Source organism: Daphnia carinata, chromosome 3 (genome assembly GCF_022539665.2).
Source record: "Daphnia carinata strain CSIRO-1 chromosome 3, CSIRO_AGI_Dcar_HiC_V3, whole genome shotgun sequence".
NCBI classification, from domain to species: Eukaryota; Metazoa; Arthropoda; class Branchiopoda; order Diplostraca; family Daphniidae; genus Daphnia; species Daphnia carinata.
Genome location: NC_081333.1, coordinates 369,490 through 388,582, shown reverse-complemented (window position 1 = coordinate 388,582; position 19,093 = coordinate 369,490). Strand labels below are relative to the sequence as shown.

Sequence of the window (19,093 nt, the reverse complement as noted above, 5' to 3'; positions counted from 1 at the left end):
TGTGCGGCCGCACATTGTACGATATCGCTCAGGTCGTTAAAGTGCACGGGGAGCACGGGTCTAACATGGGAGCCATGGAAACATGGTTCCTGGCTTGAAACAACCGAGGGAAAGGAGGACTTGTTGCTGTGGTATAATGACAACCCTTTTTTCTTTATCTGTTTAGAATCCTGAGAAAACGTAAGGGATCCTTAGTTAGGTGTAGCCAAGTTACCGTGGAACGCCACTGAAGCAAGCTTTGTCCTAAAGACTCGTCGGCCTTTCTAATTAGTAATAACAAAGCGAATTGTTAACATGGCCGGTGAAACGACTGAAAAGATGGCCTGAATTGTAAAGTGTTCGGTGCTGCTACATTGTAACAACTATAGCATCTAAAATGATAATGTGGCAACACTGAATGGTTCCATCGTTGGTGTCATTTCGAAATTCGCTTGCCGGTGTCGTTAGTCGATAGTCGTGACAACAATATAGGTGTTTTTACAAGTCTTCTTCAGTTATAAATATATTCTTCGTTTGTCCTTAGCTAAAACATCAGACCTGAAAATGCCTCATAAACACAAAAAGGTAAAACTATTCATTTTCTCGCGGCTTCAATGCCACATTCACTGGTCATTCACCAGAATACTTTTCAACTGAACAGAGTTGTTTTTTCTTAAATCAGGCTAAATTGGATTTAGGCGCCAAGCAATCGCAATCTGCTCCAGATAGTGAAGTTAAAACCACTCCAGAGCTTCAAGAGGTCACTGGTATGTATAGTTATACAACTCTTATGTTAAGAAAAACTTTCTTTGACATATTGATGATGTTGATGTATTAAAATATTAGGATGGTACTTGATCTTACTTGGCTGTTGGTGGCTTCATATCTCATATTTATAGCGAAACTGTCTAGCCCTTTTTCATTGTCAAGATAAATTTACTAATTGGATAATTGTTTATTACTATTACCACTTCATGCGTGATACCAAAGCTTATTGTAGATTTTTTTCTAAACTAATTCCTAATTAAATTTAAAAAATGATAGTTTGTGTAGGCTTGGTCTGATCTTGAAAGGGTGGACGATTTGCATTATATTTTATGTTTTGTTTTGTTCTGTTTATGACAAACCACAATCATGTCTTTTGTTTTATGTTTAAAAATTTACATATTATTCTCTTTCAGAGACACAAATCCGAATCCCACACGATGAGGTAGGGGAAAATTTTTGTTTCAATCAGTGCAGTCTTTATCAATATAACTTATTAACACTCAGTTATTTTTAGGGCCTCCCAGTCCAGGCTATTTTTAGAAGGTAAATAAATATACATTTAGAAATTTCTAAAAAACTTTAATGCCGGACATCATCCACATGAGGAAGGTTGCATGTTAGTGGATTCAAAGGTATATCGAGTGAAAAAGAAATTCGGCAGATTTTTCGTCCATTTGGCCATATTGAAACAATTGATCTGCTGTTCAATCGATTTGCCTACGTTCAGTTTGAACTCGTTGATGCCGCGCAACTGGCTATGAAACAGTTGAATGGCATAGTGGCTGAAGTAGGAAAACTAGCGGTATATTAAAAATAATCTTACGCATATTGTGAACATTCGCGAAGGGCCATCAGAATGAAGCCCACAAAAGAAATAAATGCCTGATACACATTATTCTTTCACAGGTGCAGTGGGCACACAATGATGTACATTTAGAGCCAGCTCTTAATCGGATGATCCAAGCATCGAAGCAGTGGAATGGTATTTACATCGCCTCAGTGGATCCTGATAAAACAGAAGCAGATTTACGAAGGTATTTTGTATTGAATTATTTAGGGATGTTCCATTAAGCTCCCTTAATTTTATCTCCTCAATTGGATGGAGAAGAATACCTAATCCTAAAAGTATCCGAATGTCTATCACATTACTTCTTTTATTTTTTATTTTTTTTTTGTATAGTGTTTTTGTTGCATTTGGCACGATTAGATTCTGTCAGTTATATCGGGGTTCCAATCCAGAGAATGTCGAGGGATACGCTTTCGTAGAATATAATTCCAGCAACTCAGCGCATGATGCCATCGCCGCAATGAACAATGCAATATTTGGAAAATTCAACCTGCGAATCGGTCATGCCATAACCCGTCCATATGCACCTAAGGTAAAAATATATTTTTAGGGAACAACATTCACCTAAGGCATACATGCTATTTGGGTTTCGTCTTCTGAGATGCCAGTACTGTTTCATGCGGCATTGGCAGATGATGCCATGGCGGCAGCTGAGGGGCTTGACCTGTCACCAATAGAAATTCTTTCACAAAATGCTGTTCGTAAAAATTTCCCTGAACTTAAAACCAGGTACCAAACATTCTGTCGCTGTGGCTCGAGGTGATAGCACATGATTCTTTAAAAAAATGTACGTAATTGGATTGATACATTTCACACCTGAAACAGGATCAGCGGCTGTTGTTTCCGTTAAGTTACCTGTAAAGAGAAGAAGGCTTCGCACTCGGGAGGGACATTTCCTGTTTTTTAAGAATATGTCGATTGAAATGACGAAGCCGACATAGCATGCATAACATGCAAGCATCGAAATATTACGATACTGGTAAAACGTGACTGCAACGCACTTAGCCATTCTACGTTTCTAGCGATTTATTGGAAATTTCAAGTCTCCAGTCAGTCATTCAGTAAGTCACAAGTCAAATTCCAAAGTCTTTTGAATATCTAAGGTAATACATGCTTAGGTAATATGATCTATAGAACATGAGGCATTGACAAAGCAGAGGACAATTGATGTGGCCGGGAACGATAATCAATCTGTTTGGTGCAGCAAGGCATTTTCATCGTAAAGGGTTGTGTCACCTCGTCATCATTACTATGACGATGCACGGAACTTTACTGTATTATGAACAACCTCGTCGTTTTCACCGTTGCTAAGGTTGTACAATTCTATTAGCGTATGTTTCGGCCGATTGTGACTATGAATTCTACAGGACTCGAGTACGATTTGCAAACACCGTTGGATGAAGCCAGGAAAAGGTTTAATGATAGTTTTAGGATGGCCCTCTAGCGGCAAGCCACCTGCGATGTCTTCTACTAAGCCGAGAGCTATTCCTGCTTCTATTGTAAGGAAAGTAAAAACAATGAAAATGGTTGTATAGATTTTGCAATTTGGTTTTATTTAGAAGTTTTATATGAGCTTTGTTCGAATTTGATTAGATTTTCTCACTATCCATACGTGATCCCTGGTGAAGTGTTATTGACCAAATTGGACTCGGAAAAACGTTTGCTAACTCTGTTTATGGCTTTGAGCCATAACTGGAACAGTATAAAACAGATGGTAAAGCAAAATGTAAAGTGGGGTTGTCGTATAGGCAGAAGAAGAGGGTCTGGTAGGTCTTGTGCACACGAGGTCTGATGGGCATTAAGAACCATGTCCCTTAACTTCAAAAAAATTAGCTGGCTTGTTTCCCGTAAACAAGTCCTTCGGCTATGAGTTTAGACATTAGCTAGGTCGGTATCCTACGCCTTGATACGTCAGATCCCTGTCTAAGAGGCCTCTCATATAGACTAGCAAAGTGAAGCTAGCCCAATGTCTTCCCTTGGTGGTTTTCGCTGATGGAATACGATGTGCGGCCGCACATTGTACGATATCGCTCAGGTCGTTAAAGTGCACGGGGAGCACGGGTCTAACATGGGAGCCATGGAAACATGGTTCCTGGCTTGAAACAACCGAGGGAAAGGAGGACTTGTTGCTGTGGTATAATGACAACCCTTTTTTCTTTATCTGTTTAGAATCCTGAGAAAACGTAAGGGATCCTTAGTTAGGTGTAGCCAAGTTACCGTGGAACGCCACTGAAGCAAGCTTTGTCCTAAAGACTCGTCGGCCTTTCTAATTAGTAATAACAAAGCGAATTGTTAACATGGCCGGTGAAACGACTGAAAAGATGGCCTGAATTGTAAAGTGTTCGGTGCTGCTACATTGTAACAACTATAGCATCTAAAATGATAATGTGGCAACACTGAATGGTTCCATCGTTGGTGTCATTTCGAAATTCGCTTGCCGGTGTCGTTAGTCGATAGTCGTGACAACAATATAGGTGTTTTTACAAGTCTTCTTCAGTTATAAATATATTCTTCGTTTGTCCTTAGCTAAAACATCAGACCTGAAAATGCCTCATAAACACAAAAAGGTAAAACTATTCATTTTCTCGCGGCTTCAATGCCACATTCACTGGTCATTCACCAGAATACTTTTCAACTGAACAGAGTTGTTTTTTCTTAAATCAGGCTAAATTGGATTTAGGCGCCAAGCAATCGCAATCTGCTCCAGATAGTGAAGTTAAAACCACTCCAGAGCTTCAAGAGGTCACTGGTATGTATAGTTATACAACTCTTATGTTAAGAAAAACTTTCTTTGACATATTGATGATGTTGATGTATTAAAATATTAGGATGGTACTTGATCTTACTTGGCTGTTGGTGGCTTCATATCTCATATTTATAGCGAAACTGTCTAGCCCTTTTTCATTGTCAAGATAAATTTACTAATTGGATAATTGTTTATTACTATTACCACTTCATGCGTGATACCAAAGCTTATTGTAGATTTTTTTCTAAACTAATTCCTAATTAAATTTAAAAAATGATAGTTTGTGTAGGCTTGGTCTGATCTTGAAAGGGTGGACGATTTGCATTATATTTTATGTTTTGTTTTGTTCTGTTTATGACAAACCACAATCATGTCTTTTGTTTTATGTTTAAAAATTTACATATTATTCTCTTTCAGAGACACAAATCCGAATCCCACACGATGAGGTAGGGGAAAATTTTTGTTTCAATCAGTGCAGTCTTTATCAATATAACTTATTAACACTCAGTTATTTTTAGGGCCTCCCAGTCCAGGCTATTTTTAGAAGGTAAATAAATATACATTTAGAAATTTCTAAAAAACTTTAATGCCGGACATCATCCACATGAGGAAGGTTGCATGTTAGTGGATTCAAAGGTATATCGAGTGAAAAAGAAATTCGGCAGATTTTTCGTCCATTTGGCCATATTGAAACAATTGATCTGCTGTTCAATCGATTTGCCTACGTTCAGTTTGAACTCGTTGATGCCGCGCAACTGGCTATGAAACAGTTGAATGGCATAGTGGCTGAAGTAGGAAAACTAGCGGTATATTAAAAATAATCTTACGCATATTGTGAACATTCGCGAAGGGCCATCAGAATGAAGCCCACAAAAGAAATAAATGCCTGATACACATTATTCTTTCACAGGTGCAGTGGGCACACAATGATGTACATTTAGAGCCAGCTCTTAATCGGATGATCCAAGCATCGAAGCAGTGGAATGGTATTTACATCGCCTCAGTGGATCCTGATAAAACAGAAGCAGATTTACGAAGGTATTTTGTATTGAATTATTTAGGGATGTTCCATTAAGCTCCCTTAATTTTATCTCCTCAATTGGATGGAGAAGAATACCTAATCCTAAAAGTATCCGAATGTCTATCACATTACTTCTTTTATTTTTTTATTTTTTTTTTGTATAGTGTTTTTGTTGCATTTGGCACGATTAGATTCTGTCAGTTATATCGGGGTTCCAATCCAGAGAATGTCGAGGGATACGCTTTCGTAGAATATAATTCCAGCAACTCAGCGCATGATGCCATCGCCGCAATGAACAATGCAATATTTGGAAAATTCAACCTGCGAATCGGTCATGCCATAACCCGTCCATATGCACCCAAGGTAAAAATATATTTTTAGGGAACAACATTCACCTAAGGCATACATGCTATTTGGGTTTCGTCTTCTGAGATGCCAGTACTGTTTCATGCGGCATTGGCAGATGATGCCATGGCGGCAGCTGAGGGGCTTGACCTGTCACCAATAGAAATTCTTTCACAAAATGCTGTTCGTAAAAATTTCCCTGAACTTAAATTCTGGGGCTACGATTCCAATGTCCCGCTAGTGGTACATAATGATGGTCATTCTGGTAGGTATCAGTTGATAGTGCCTTATCTTTACTCGTTATTGACTAAACACCATTTTTTTTATCTCTAGTGAAACTCTCGGCTGATAATGAAAAATTGGACTCTGTACCTTACATAACTGGTGGATCCCTTGATGGTCGATATAAGTTACTTCAACTCCATTTCCACTGGGGATGTGATGCAAACGGAAGTGAACATACTATAGACGGCGTGAAATTTGCGGCAGAAATGCATATTGTTCACCAGAATCAGGTTTTTGACTCCCTCCAAGAAGCAAAGAGCCATCGTAATGGATTCGCTATTCTAACTGTAATGCTAAAGGTAGGCACTTTCACGTAGGGAGATCTTTTAAGGCTACATTTCAGTTCTCTAGCTAATTCTTTTTAAATTTTTATTATTTATTAGGTTCAAGAAACCGAGAATGCCATTCTGCACCCTGTGATAGAAGGATGTCGTCTACTGAAAGGTCAATCCAAGGAAATTCTTTTGCCTTCCCCACTCGAATTATTCCTTCCTGGCTCTGAAACTCGTAATTGTTTCTTTACCTATTTTGGATCGCTGACAACACCTCCCTACAACGAAGTTGTAACATGGATCATTTTAAAAGAGCCCGTAGGAATATCTCTGAAGCAACTTGAGGCGTTCAGAACTCTTCAAGGGATTGATGGTCAGCTTGTGTTACAAAACTGCTCTTCTTCCAAAAACTTAAACAACCGAAAGGTATTTTCATCCTTTTAGACTAGAATTCCCCGTTCTGTTTGTTTTCCTTTTACCATGTTCGTTTCCGCTTCGTGTTTTTACTGTCCCTTTTCTGCCGCACGTGAAATTCTTTTCTAACAGTTTCATTAACTCAAATTCAATGCACAAATGCTTTAACATTCGTCTTTCAGCCTTGCTAATAGGTGATGCACACTTCTTCGAAATTTAATGTTACTTTTGTTTGTTGTTTTTTTTTGTGTGCAACCTACGTACAGTTTATTTGTAATATGATGTGTTAGCGACAGAATTTACTTCTCAACCGTTGGAAATCATATGGAACTAAAAGAAGAATCGGTACAGTGCCGGTCCACTTATAGAACCGCTTAGCTATAGAACCAGCTCGGTTATCGAACCGATTTTTCCTTGCCGTGTTTCAGCGCCGCCATTGGCTGTATTTTGAACTAAATCCATATTTTTGGGTTCGAACGTACGGATTACGCATTTTAAAACGTACAAGCACATGTTATTGAAATTGGTTTTAGCAATTTTAGACAATAGTACAAATTGGCTTAATGACTTTACGTAAAATAATAGCCTTCCAAACGAATTCAGGCGGAAAACAATAAAACAAATGACTTATCGTGCTGCTTTTCTCTTTGCCTTTTAATGTTATCAGAATTTTTAAATAACTGTATTACAAAATGACACTTTTCGTGTCGTTTTGTTTTTTTCCATTTATTAATTATGGGCGCTGAAACAGGGGAAATAAAAATCGGTTCGATAACCGAGCCGGTTCCATAGCTAAGGGTTTCTAGAAGTGGACCGGCACTGTATCTTATATAATGACCAATCGTTGATGGGGCATTCTCTTTGTGGTAGAACCTTATTGTTGGTAAAATAATGCAGGAATGGTTGAGGTATTAAATTCTAATATAAGAACCCCCTTCCCCCTATTCTGGGTAGTTGCATAGAGATCAGCACTATCCCTGTGCTATTCGCTTTTACATTCACATACTGTCAAAATCTGTGTGATGAAAGAATCGACGATAGGTGGCTCTGAGATCGGCTGCTCGGTTATAGAACCATTCAGTTATAGAACCGCGCACAGGCCGGTTCTATAACTGGACCGGCACTGTAGAAGCAACGTCGGTAAGGTCACGTTTTCCAGAGTGACGTTCTATAGAAGTCCAGTGACATGGTCACTTTTTTTAACCCTAACAGAATTTTACGTTTGCTTCTGTCCCAACGTTTTAGGTTATGAATCATTCGCACAAAATCATTCAAGCTCCTACGTAACAGCGGTTACCAAATCACTTTATAACGAATTTGGTTTTCTTTAGGGAAATAAGTAAAACACCAGTTGAGAGAGAGAACCTATTGGCTGGCCTAATAGCGTCACCACTGTCACAGGGCCAGGCTTGGCACTGAAATTCATCAAGTCAAGTGAACACCAGCCTGAAGTAAATTGTGTAGTTTAGTTACAAATTATCGTTGACACTCATAGGCCTTGAAAAGTTAAAATCTAAGAGTATTGAATTACACTTTCTTATACAGACATGGCTGAAAGAACTACTGCTGCATGACGGTCAGAAAGTACCAGTGAATAAGGCAGATGAAAGAACCTTTGAACATATAGAAAATTTACTTGTTAAATTGTTCTATCTTCGTCCTGAACAGGAACCAATAGCCTGAAGGGTATTTAGGTGTATTCAAAAAATTGCATTAATTAATGTTTATTTTTTTAATTTTTATTGTATAGATAGTGAAACTCTGATCACTTCTGCTGGCAGAAATCTACTTGACATAGTTTAACGTGGGGAAATATTCTCAGGCTGACAAAATAAACCATTAGAACACAGTATTGTGAAAGAGGTAAATTTAATTATTAAATAACTAATATAAAATGAGTGACCTAAAAATAAACACATTGAAAACCATAGCGTAGATTATTGGATTTAAAGTTCCCGTCCGTTCAACCGAAAGTCTTTACAGTCTATACAATCTGGGCAGAACTGTTTTATTAACAGAACGTGACTAGTAAGTGGTAATTCCCATAGGAAAGCACGCCGTTTACGTTTATTTCAAAAACCAAATATTTCTCGCCAAAATAAAGCCAATATTCGTGATTCTTGTTGAATGCAAATCATGTATAATTTTCCATTATTTCATGTTTTTAGAAGAAAACAACCAATAAATTGAAAAAACGCGAATGTTATTACCGTGGGAATTGCCTCACTAACCTACATGTCAAAACGAACTCGATTTCCGACATCAGCGTAAAATTTGAACAAAATAGAAGCAAAGAGAAAGAAATCTTTATACAGCATGCATAACCCATGGTTTCGTGGATATACCCATAATCCATAGCTAGCGCGTTGCAGCAAAATATTCGATGTGTTTCAAAAACGATCTTAAATAACTCTTTAACTATAAATCCCAAGTCAAAATAAACTCGATTTTCGACAACAACATAAAATTTTGAATTTAAAAAAATGTATTTTTATAGCAATGTTTAGGTTTTTGAAAAAAAAACAATAAATAGAAAGAGTCGGGCTTATTTTGTTGTGCATATTTTGTCGGGCTTATTTTGTCGGGCTTAATTTTTTAAATCTGATTTTCAACGACACGCATAAGAATTGGTTGAATATCATAGATATACTCCAAATCAAATGCTGATTATGGGAAAATTGTTATTTTTATCATTAAGACGATGGTTTATGAAATACACTAATATTTGTGCATTGATGTGTCACGCTAGCGCTGTAGCGTACTGGCGCGCTAGTAATGATCTCGATTCGCACACACACTAATTTTATATTTTAAATTACTCCAAAACTACATATTGTACGTAAAAACAAATTCCGCTTTCGTATTCCTTGGTTAATTTTGAATCAGAATCATCTATAGTTATTTAGATTTAATGCTATTATTTTTTTGCAGAAACAAATTTTAAGCCCGACGAAAATAAGCCCCGCCCAAGGCCTAAGAAAAGTCTGGCTTATTTATTCGGGCTTAAAATTTGTTTCTGCAAAAACTAACACTCATAAGGGTTGTTTTGCCTTTCGAAAGTTGAAAAATCGGGCTTATTTTGTTGGGCTTATTTTAAAAGCTGGCCGAACATAATTTCCAGCGGACGGGCGTTGCAAGTTCACCAGCCTCTAGCGGCTGAAATCCAAACTATTTTTGACATGTGATTCTCATTGTTTACTTTGTTGTTACGTTGAAAGCGTGTATTTGAGTTTACTTCGTCGGAATAGCTTGTTGTTTTTACCTCCACCCCTATTATTGATGTGCAAATTTTACGCTGCTTCGTTACCAACACAAAATGTAAGCTGTTGGGCATAGAACAAGGTAATATTAACGTACTTTTGGAAAACCAGGTCTCATGTTGTATCATTCTGGATAAAGCCATTGTTACAAGCGTGGTAGCATTCATTTCTCAATGCAACAAAATATTCACAGTCTGTAACAGAAGTTTTTAAGTTTATAGGCCAGTTTTTATTGGCATAAACCTTCAAGAAATTCTAACAAGATGTGCTATTTGCTATTAATGTTCCGCAAGAATTGGATCTCCTGTTTACTTTTTTCTGCTCATAACCGTATCAGTTTCACCATGGCCTTAATTCTGATGGCTATCAAATTAAGGGGATGACTTGAAACATTTGCTTCCATTATTATGTGTGTGGTAGTGCTTTGAAGTGGTATACATGTCGTGCCTGAAAACTGAACTTTACGAACTTTGAAAGGCCATGTTATGTTCATTTACTATAGTTTACGACTGAAACTATGCAGATCTTGTGTACCTTGTAAACGAGAACATAGTTCATTTTTTAAATTTTCGAAATTTTAACTTCCGGTATAACTTCCGGTTTGAAATTGCTTAATAACTCACTATCTGTTGGTCTGAATGGAAAAAGAACCACATCTTCGTAATCCTCATGAAATTTGGGGTCGAATCCATGTGTCAGTAGAAAATACCCGAAAATCGTCAAAAATCGCAAATTTCCCTGAACTATAGTTCAGGAAAAATCGCGATTTTGGCCAAATTGGACTTTTCGCCAAAAACAGGTCAAAATAGGTCAGACACACCTTAAATTTCACGAGGATCACGAAAATCACATTCGTTTTGTTGTGGGTCCAGTATTTCTGGAGATATAGCCTACTTTCGGTCACTTCCGGTAATTTTCTTTTTCAACTTCGCAAAAACTAAAAAATGAACATTAATATGCCAATTATTTTAAGCATTTTGATCATATATGAAATGGTGTAGTGGCTTCTTTCGTGCTTGTTTTGTTATTTTACTGTTGGTTTATTGATGTACTTAGTTAACAGAGACTACTAGCATTATGTATCACGCTAATGGGAAGATATACCTGGTAAATATAGATCATAGCATGAAGATATACCACATACTATTATTTTAACCTTATCATGCACGGCCATCTGATGTACAGTCAGGTTTAAAAATAAGCCCGACTTTTTCTTATTTTACGTTACGCTGTATCGTATTAGCACGCTACGGGAAATAATGTAATACTGATAGCTCTGAGGTAGAGCGTCTGACTACGGTAATCGAAAGTCAAGAGTTCGAGTCACGTCTGGATCCTATGTGCAAGAGGGTCGAGTCATGGTTCCCGCTGTAGACAATATTTCTTTGTACAAAAAAAGAATTACTCTATTGTATTTATAGGTGACATTCCGATACGGAAATATTAGATTGCGTTGGGACGCACAACAATATCATTACAAGTGCAAATAGGTTTGCTTCAAAAGACATGGAAAAATAGTTCACTAATTTACAAGATTCATGGCTCTATGGTTGAGCATCAGCGTCGCACGCTACAAATTAAAGGTTCAATCCCCTAGAGAGTCAAAATGAAATTAAATAAACATACATAACTCAAAATGTAATATTAGAAATATAATGCATGTATACAATTCAATATCATTAATGCTCATAAAGTTGTAGAATCTCCATGAAGTGGGATTAAAGTGCATCGTTCCATAGACATTGAAGTCGTCTAACAACGAAATATTCTCCCATAAATTGAAACAGAATAAAAATTGAAAGTATAACGTATACGTCCACAAAATGACAGAGCAACAGCAAGTAAAAAAGACACAAATGTAAATTTTTTTTAAAGAATTTGTATTGACAATATTCGGCACAAGTTAAAGACTTGCAACTTTGAAAGGGCAAAATAGCCGATTTCGAAGTTGCTGTCAACCAAGGTAGGGGGAGACACTACCTCAGTTGACTCACCGGGGAGATTACCCGGTGCGTGGCTAAGAGAAGCCGGTAGAAGAGCGAAGGTTGCGGACAAGCTTTTACGTGAGCGATTAACCGTTAATTCGGATTTTTGGGTAGCCCCACAGCCCTCCAATGATATCATCGAACCATGGGGACCCCCACGTCCCCTTTCCGGACAGCGCACTCACAACCGTTTACTGCTGATCACAGTAGGGGCATGACCCCCTACGGGCTTATTAAAAATTTAAGGGAAACGGGGCCACAGAAAAGAAGGGAGCCCAGATATGCACTTCAATTTATATAACTTTTAATTCTTTGTTTTCGGGCCGCAGCAACGACTGAAGGTAATGGGCAGGAAGCATTTTTCAAAAATTCCTTCGGGCTTCCAACCGTTATCATTATGAAATTTGGTTCGACTAGATACCTCTTTTGATTCAGTATGATTCTTAACCTATTTAAAGAAAACGAAACATGAATCAATTTTTAAATGTTTGCCTATCAATATATATTCAATAAGGATCGGTGCAATCCTTCTTTACCTCTTGTTTTGGTGAACTACTGGTATTAACTGTATTCAGCTAATGGTTTGACAGACAAAGTGCTTGCTTGGGTGGTAAGTTGACGGGCAGTGAAGAAACTAATCATTAAGCGACTACCTATTTTCTAATACCTATGCAAATATCACAATAATGGAATTTTAATTAGTTGTAATCATGGGTTTCCAGGCACAAAAAAAGAGACAGACTTATTGGATGAGATGGTTCAAAATGTTCCAACTTCTTTCAGGACCCCTGTATCAGAATGACAGACTGAGGAGTTTGAATGTCGCAAAGGGAAATTGCCAATTTCGGTAATATACTTGATCTCTTTCGTACTAGGCATGTAATCTAAATTTGCTGTACAATGAAACAAAGCAGTAAAATAATTCTGTATAAAAAATTTACAAAATTGCATTTTGTTACACCTATTTGGCTTTGTAAAGTGATACTAACTTACAACATAGTCCTGTGAAGTTGGTCACAGGGCATGACAAGCAGTACATTTTCGATATAAACTGAAGCAGTCTGATTCAAGAATGCTTTCATTGTTCAAACACACTGCATAGTGACTGATGGAACAGCAGAAAATCAGGACGTAGATTAACTAATTTTCCAGAAATAAGTACTTTTGACGTTTGGAATTCTGACCAACTGTTTTTGCTGTTCACATTTTTCAAAATGTTGAGCACCTACTTAAGGCCACCATAGCACAGAATTTTTTCCAGTTTTGCAAACATACCATCACAGCATCTATGAGGAATAGGGGAGGTTTAAAGTTTTCCTTCTTTAAAAATCTATTCATTTCATAACATACCGCGATGAGCTCTTCTTTTGTAATGGTCAGCCCTCTTTAAGTACTTGCATAAGTAATGCTTCACTTGGAACAGCTGAAACAAGCGGTTGTGATAAAAAAAAGTATCAGCACCACTGGCAAGAATGTAAACATGAAGACTTGTTATGGACAATATCTACAATTGGTACAAATGACAGATGGGGTGAAACCACAGTATGACGAAATAGCCTGACGACGTTTGGCAACCGCAAAGTACTGTACGCTACTGCGCTAGCATGATGCAACAGAAAAATTTGGTATGTAGAGAATTACCTACAAATCTGACCGGGAGGTGGCGAAAGCAGTGAAACAAAAAAAAGGCCGATATTTTTTTATATTTTTGGGGTAAAACGGATTGCCATTATGGCAATCCGTTTTTTTATGGCAATCCGTTTTACATAAAAAAAAAAAAAAAATGGCGGAAAAAAAAAAAACGCACTTTTTTCTCTTTTTTCTACCCGTAGCCATCTATCAGTCGGTTTCGTTATTACAGGCATGTAAGCAATTTCAGTTAATTGTATCCCATTAGCAGTTAATTGAGTAGCGTGGCTGGAGAACAACGCGTGGCTGGAGGAACAATTGAAAAATGGATAAGATAATAAAACAAAAAAATGGTAAGTATAAACATTATTATATTGGTTTTCAATTATTAATTATTGTTTATTAGATCAAATTATGAAGCTGCAGGCCCAGTTATTGGAACAACACAAAATATTAGATAACAAAGCTAAGGATCGTAGGCCTAACACGTAATGATTCTATTCATTTGCTTTTATTCATTCGTGTTTTGTAGCTCAAATTTTGAGTCTTCAAGCTCAGCTAGGGGAAAAGAACAAATTGGAACGGAACAGTTTCCAAACAGTGAAGGAGGTTTTTCAAAACTCATCTGTAACTGAACGTGAGGATGAGTTGGCATTAGGCGAACACAGCCAGGTACCTAAAGTTTTTAAATAAGAATTCAAAATAAGTATAGAATTTTAAAAAACAATTATTTATTGCTTAGTTATTCAGTCCACCACATGACAGTGTGTTAAATTTAAATTCTGTTAGTGCTGCACTAAAAGAATCGTTAGTAATAAGCTCATGCAGTGAAGGAACTGAACAATTGTGGGAACGTATTTGGGCCGAAAATGGGTGTGGTACAGAAACCCAGAAATGGCACAAGTTCAACATGAAACATGGATTAGGTACTTTTCGGTTTTTTGTCTATCGAAAAAGTATTTTTAATGCTATTATTTTGCATTCACAGATTTTAACGGGGGATCAAATCAAGTCTGGAAGTGTTACAGGATGGAAGAGTGAGCCTACAGATGAAAAAACACTGAGAGTGCATTACCGTAAGGTGTGAGGTAAATTAATAGAGTAATGCAAATTGCCTAATGAGAAGTACCATCTTGTGTTAATGAATCCAGTACAACAGCAATCCTTTATAGTTCTGTCACAGCTAGAAGCCTCAAATAATTCTGCTTCTCTGTCTAAAGAACAACTTGTCCTTTACGTTCAGAGTGTTGGGGAAACTGGGTACTTAAATGGCCCTAAAGATGTTTTAATTTTGCTGCTATTGCAGAGATGAACATCATACATGGACTCTTTAGGTATGAAAGGATTTTTCTTCAAATAATTTTGAATTTATGACGAAGAATTTCTCCTCCTTTTTGCCAACCAGGTCTTATCTACCAAAAAAAATTTTATCCAATAGGAAAGGATTTTCATGTACTGGGAACACAACTATCAACAATGCAACATTCTACAGGTGCTAGTTTATCATTCAAGAGCCTTATACAATGAAGTTAATCTGCAATTTGTATGTCCTTTCCCAAGCTTCCACCAGAAGTTGAATCTATGAGTCATGTAAGTTCCATGATCAACAATTGATGTGTTTAACGGTGTTGTTTTTCTTTTCTCAATATAGGTTAATAGTAACATTGGATCTGAAAAGATTCTTGGTTGGGGCAAGACACTGAATAAATTGTATTGATTGGATGGATGACATGACATTGCTATACTTAATTCGGATTCCCCAGACGGTATTTGATATTAAAAAAATTGAAGTGCATATCTGGGCTCCCTTCTTTTCTGAAGCCCCGTTTCCCCTTGACTCATAATAAGCCCGTAGGGGGTCATGCCCCTACTGTACGGTATATATAAAAACAACATATACCGAGGTTTGGAGGGCTCTGGCCGGAAAGGGGACGTGGGGTGCCGCTTCGTCCGATGATGTGTGTTCACGGAGGGTGATGTGGCTGCCCACAAATCCGAACTAAAGGTTAATCGCTCCTGTAAAAATGTTCCAAATCTTCAGCTCTTCTTCCGGCTTCTCTTAGCCAATCACCGGGTAATCTCCCCGGTGGGTCAACAAGGCAGTGTCTCCCCCTGCCTGGGTTGACGGCAACTTTTGAAAGGGCTATTGTGCCTTTTTAAAGTTGCAAAAATAATTGTAATGTGCAGAGAATTGTCAATAAAATTTTTTTTATAAAATATTATTTGCAAAATTCGTTTCTTTCATTGTCTGTATTCGCTGTGTTCATACGTTACACTTTTTATATTTAGCTTGCTTAATTCACCTTTATTGTTTTTGTCACCTTTGATGGTAAGCATTGTTTCCATTGGTTTATCGTTTGTCTGTAAGTATTATTTATTACACTCTTTGAATTGTTCAACTTAGATTCAAGGAACAATCTGGATATTTTATGAAGTAATTTTGTATTTTGTTTTACTCGTATGGGAACCGATCCCCAGACATTCAGCGTGCAACGCCGATGCTCTAACATTGAGCCACGAGATATATTTAAATTTTTTATTATCGCATATCATATGTTATCGTCTTGGATGTTTATGCAGTTTTTCACAACTATATGTTTATCTTTCTATAGCTTCCATAAGGTTCTTAGCTCTGTGGTAGAGCTTTTATCTGCGATACCTGTTACCCTGGGTTCAAACCTCAGTAGATGTGTAAAAATGAAGTAGAATAATGTACAAGAGTATATTGCAGAATTGCATTTCAGTTTTATTCTAAGTATAAATGCAAGTCCACAAGTGACTAGAAAAAAAAGCCAACTTAAAATCATATGATTCGTGGCTCATTGGTAGAGCATCGGCGAGGTATGCCGAACATCCAGGGTTCGATCCCTGGATAATAATAGAATGCTTACAGATAAACGATAAACCAATACCCGTCACCTTACCATCAAATGTGACAAAAACAAATAAAACAAAGCCAAAAAAAAAATTGATTAATGTAATGTGTGAACAAAGCTAACACAGACAATGAAAGAAACGAATTTTGCAAATAATATTTTATAAAAAAAATTTTATTGACAATTCTCTGCACATTACAATTATTTTTGCAACTTTAAAAAGGCACAATAGCCCTTTCAAAAGTTGCCGTCAACCCAGGCAGGGGGAGACACTGCCTTGTTGACCCACCGGGGAGATTACCCGGTGATTGGCTAAGAGAAGCCGGAAGAAGAGCTGAAGATTTGGAACATTTTTACAGGAGCGATTAACCTTTAGTTCGGATTTGTGGGCAGCCACATCACCCTCCGTGAACACATCATCGGACGAAGCGGCACCCCACGTCCCCTTTCCGGCCAGAGCCCTCCAAACCTCGGTATATGTTGTTTTTATATATACCGTACAGTAGGGGCATGACCCCCTACGGGCTTATTATGAGTCAAGGGGAAACGGGGCTTCAGAAAAGAAGGGAGCCCAGATATGCACTTCAATTTTTTTAATATCAAATACCGTCTGGGGAATCCGAATTAAGTATAGCAATGTCATGTCATCCATCCAATCAATACAATTTATTCAGTGTCTTGCCCCAACCAAGAATCTTTTCAGATCCAATGTTACTATTAACCTATATTGAGAAAAGAAAAACAACACCGTTAAACACATCAATTGTTGATCATGGAACTTACATGACTCATAGATTCAACTTCTGGTGGAAGCTTGGGAAAGGACATACAAATTGCAGATTAACTTCATTGTATAAGGCTCTTGAATGATAAACTAGCACCTGTAGAATGTTGCATTGTTGATAGTTGTGTTCCCAGTACATGAAAATCCTTTCCTATTGGATAAAATTTTTTTTGGTAGATAAGACCTGGTTGGCAAAAAGGAGGAGAAATTCTTCGTCATAAATTCAAAATTATTTGAAGAAAAATCCTTTCATACCTAAAGAGTCCATGTATGATGTTCATCTCTGCAATAGCAGCAAAATTAAAACATCTTTAGGGCCATTTAAGTACCCAGTTTCCCCAACACTCTGAACGTAAAGGACAAGTTGTTCTTTAGACAGAGAAGCAGAATTATTTGAGGCTTCTAGCTGTGACAGAACTATAAAGGATTGCTGTTGTACTGGATTCATTAACACAAGATGGTACTTCTCATTAGGCAATTTGCATTACTCTATTAATTTACCTCACACCTTACGGTAATGCACTCTCAGTGTTTTTTCATCTGTAGGCTCACTCTTCCATCCTGTAACACTTCCAGACTTGATTTGATCCCCCGTTAAAATCTGTGAATGCAAAATAATAGCATTAAAAATACTTTTTCGATAGACAAAAAACCGAAAAGTACCTAATCCATGTTTCATGTTGAACTTGTGCCATTTCTGGGTTTCTGTACCACACCCATTTTCGGCCCAAATACGTTCCCACAATTGTTCAGTTCCTTCACTGCATGAGCTTATTACTAACGATTCTTTTAGTGCAGCACTAACAGAATTTAAATTTAACACACTGTCATGTGGTGGACTGAATAACTAAGCAATAAATAATTGTTTTTTAAAATTCTATACTTATTTTGAATTCTTATTTAAAAACTTTAGGTACCTGGCTGTGTTCGCCTAATGCCAACTCATCCTCACGTTCAGTTACAGATGAGTTTTGAAAAACCTCCTTCACTGTTTGGAAACTGTTCCGTTCCAATTTGTTCTTTTCCCCTAGCTGAGCTTGAAGACTCAAAATTTGAGCTACAAAACACGAATGAATAAAAGCAAATGAATAGAATCATTACGTGTTAGGCCTACGATCCTTAGCTTTGTTATCTAATATTTTGTGTTGTTCCAATAACTGGGCCTGCAGCTTCATAATTTGATCTAATAAACAATAATTAATAATTGAAAACCAATATAATAATGTTTATACTTACCATTTTTTTGTTTTATTATCTTATCCATTTTTCAATTGTTCCTCCAGCCACGCGTTGTTCTCCAGCCACGCTACTCAATTAACTGCTAATGGGATACAATTAACTGAAATTGCTTACATGCCTGTAATAACGAAACCGACTGATAGATGGCTACGGGTAGAAAAAAGAGAAAAAAGTGCGTTTTTTTTTTTTTTTTCCGCCATTTTTTTTTTTTTTTTATGTAAAACGGATTGCCATATGCCATAGTGAAACAGAAAAAAAGGCCGATATTTTTTTTATTTTGGGTACAACGGATTGCCATAGGCTATGGCCTATGGCAATACCTAAAATAAAAATAAAAATTATTGGCCGTTTTTTTTTGTTTTACTGGATCGCCATCTACCGGTCAAATTTCTAGTTAATTCTCTAGATACACTGACCGAAAAAAATTTAAGCCCGACTAAATAAGCACGACTTTCTGTTTCTTATGGTTAATTCAAAAAGTAGAAGCCTAATATAAAAATATATCCCATTATCGAGATCAGCGATCAATTTCGAATCGGAATAATGTATTTTTAATGAAATCTAGGATTTGACGAAAATTGAAAAAGTGAGATGTTTATTTTTGCAAATGTAAACTGTTGTAGCCTAAATACACTTTATATGG

At 37.1% G+C, this 19,093-nt stretch overlaps 3 protein-coding genes and 3 long non-coding RNA genes across 7 annotated transcripts; 4 read left to right on the top strand and 2 right to left on the bottom strand.

Annotated features, from left to right (window-relative positions):
• Nucleotides 1-435: 435 nt before the first annotated feature.
• Nucleotides 436-3,124, top strand: LOC130693077 (poly(U)-binding-splicing factor PUF60-like). 2 transcript variants are annotated; one of them, XM_059494484.1, is made up of 10 exons: nucleotides 436-564; nucleotides 662-746; nucleotides 1,161-1,189; nucleotides 1,262-1,290; nucleotides 1,357-1,549; nucleotides 1,654-1,781; nucleotides 1,928-2,353; nucleotides 2,420-2,655; nucleotides 2,729-2,906; nucleotides 2,962-3,124. In XM_059494484.1, the coding sequence occupies exons 1-7, from the start codon at nucleotides 544-546 to the stop codon at nucleotides 2,142-2,144; spliced, it is 702 nt and encodes a 233-aa protein (XP_059350467.1). In that variant the 5' UTR covers nucleotides 436-543; the 3' UTR covers nucleotides 2,145-2,353; nucleotides 2,420-2,655; nucleotides 2,729-2,906; nucleotides 2,962-3,124. The 2 variants fall into 2 exon arrangements, with proteins under 2 accessions (XP_059350467.1, XP_059350468.1); XM_059494485.1 differs by having other exon boundaries at nucleotides 2,713-2,906.
• Nucleotides 3,125-4,032: 908 nt separating this feature from the next.
• Nucleotides 4,033-5,757, top strand: LOC130693204 (poly(U)-binding-splicing factor PUF60-like). The gene is made up of 7 exons (XM_057516325.2): nucleotides 4,033-4,161; nucleotides 4,259-4,343; nucleotides 4,758-4,786; nucleotides 4,859-4,887; nucleotides 4,954-5,146; nucleotides 5,251-5,378; nucleotides 5,526-5,757. Exons 1-7 carry the CDS (start codon nucleotides 4,141-4,143, stop codon nucleotides 5,740-5,742), a joined length of 702 nt encoding a protein of 233 aa, XP_057372308.2. The 5' UTR covers nucleotides 4,033-4,140; the 3' UTR covers nucleotides 5,743-5,757.
• A 5-nt stretch (nucleotides 5,758-5,762) lies between these two features.
• Nucleotides 5,763-6,770, top strand: LOC130693078 (carbonic anhydrase 2-like). The gene is made up of 3 exons (XM_057516208.2): nucleotides 5,763-5,971; nucleotides 6,040-6,290; nucleotides 6,375-6,770. Exons 1-3 carry the CDS (start codon nucleotides 5,794-5,796, stop codon nucleotides 6,705-6,707), a joined length of 762 nt encoding a protein of 253 aa, XP_057372191.1. The 5' UTR covers nucleotides 5,763-5,793; the 3' UTR covers nucleotides 6,708-6,770.
• Nucleotides 6,771-11,928: 5,158 nt separating this feature from the next.
• On the bottom strand, nucleotides 11,929-12,809 carry LOC130693905 (uncharacterized). Its single transcript, XR_009001807.2, has 3 exons — nucleotides 12,665-12,809; nucleotides 12,459-12,589; nucleotides 11,929-12,370 (listed from the first exon to the last, which is right to left on the bottom strand). It is a non-coding gene; the product is annotated as an uncharacterized LOC130693905 (long non-coding RNA).
• Nucleotides 12,810-13,765: 956 nt separating this feature from the next.
• On the top strand, nucleotides 13,766-15,432 carry LOC130693883 (uncharacterized). The gene is made up of 6 exons (XR_009001788.2): nucleotides 13,766-13,904; nucleotides 13,958-14,039; nucleotides 14,110-14,223; nucleotides 14,294-14,477; nucleotides 14,540-14,885; nucleotides 14,957-15,432. It is a non-coding gene; the product is annotated as an uncharacterized LOC130693883 (long non-coding RNA).
• A 1,240-nt stretch (nucleotides 15,433-16,672) lies between these two features.
• On the bottom strand, nucleotides 16,673-18,586 carry LOC130693878 (uncharacterized). The gene is made up of 6 exons (XR_009001784.2): nucleotides 18,448-18,586; nucleotides 18,313-18,394; nucleotides 18,129-18,242; nucleotides 17,875-18,058; nucleotides 17,467-17,812; nucleotides 16,673-17,395 (listed from the first exon to the last, which is right to left on the bottom strand). It is a non-coding gene; the product is annotated as an uncharacterized LOC130693878 (long non-coding RNA).
• Between the last annotated feature and the right edge of the window lie 507 nt (nucleotides 18,587-19,093).

What these genes read in the sequence shown, in the direction of transcription:
- LOC130693204 (XM_057516325.2), top strand. Translation starts at nt 4,141, where the DNA reads ATGCCTCATAAACACAAAAAG. An exon ending in TGCCTCATAAACACAAAAAG is followed by an intron (nt 4,162 to 4,258) that starts GTAAAACTATTC and finishes TTCTTAAATCAG; the next exon opens with GCTAAATTGGATTTAGGCGC. An exon ending in AGAGCTTCAAGAGGTCACTG is followed by an intron (nt 4,344 to 4,757) that starts GTATGTATAGTT and finishes ATTCTCTTTCAG; the next exon opens with AGACACAAATCCGAATCCCA.
- LOC130693077 (XM_059494484.1), top strand. Translation starts at nt 544, where the DNA reads ATGCCTCATAAACACAAAAAG. An exon ending in CTGAAGTAGGAAAACTAGCG is followed by an intron (nt 1,550 to 1,653) that starts GTATATTAAAAA and finishes ATTCTTTCACAG; the next exon opens with GTGCAGTGGGCACACAATGA. An exon ending in ACAGAAGCAGATTTACGAAG is followed by an intron (nt 1,782 to 1,927) that starts GTATTTTGTATT and finishes TTTTTTGTATAG; the next exon opens with TGTTTTTGTTGCATTTGGCA.
- LOC130693078 (XM_057516208.2), top strand. Translation starts at nt 5,794, where the DNA reads ATGCCAGTACTGTTTCATGCGGCATTGGCAGATGATGCCATGGCGGCA. An exon ending in ACATAATGATGGTCATTCTG is followed by an intron (nt 5,972 to 6,039) that starts GTAGGTATCAGT and finishes TTTTATCTCTAG; the next exon opens with TGAAACTCTCGGCTGATAAT. An exon ending in TTCTAACTGTAATGCTAAAG is followed by an intron (nt 6,291 to 6,374) that starts GTAGGCACTTTC and finishes ATTATTTATTAG; the next exon opens with GTTCAAGAAACCGAGAATGC.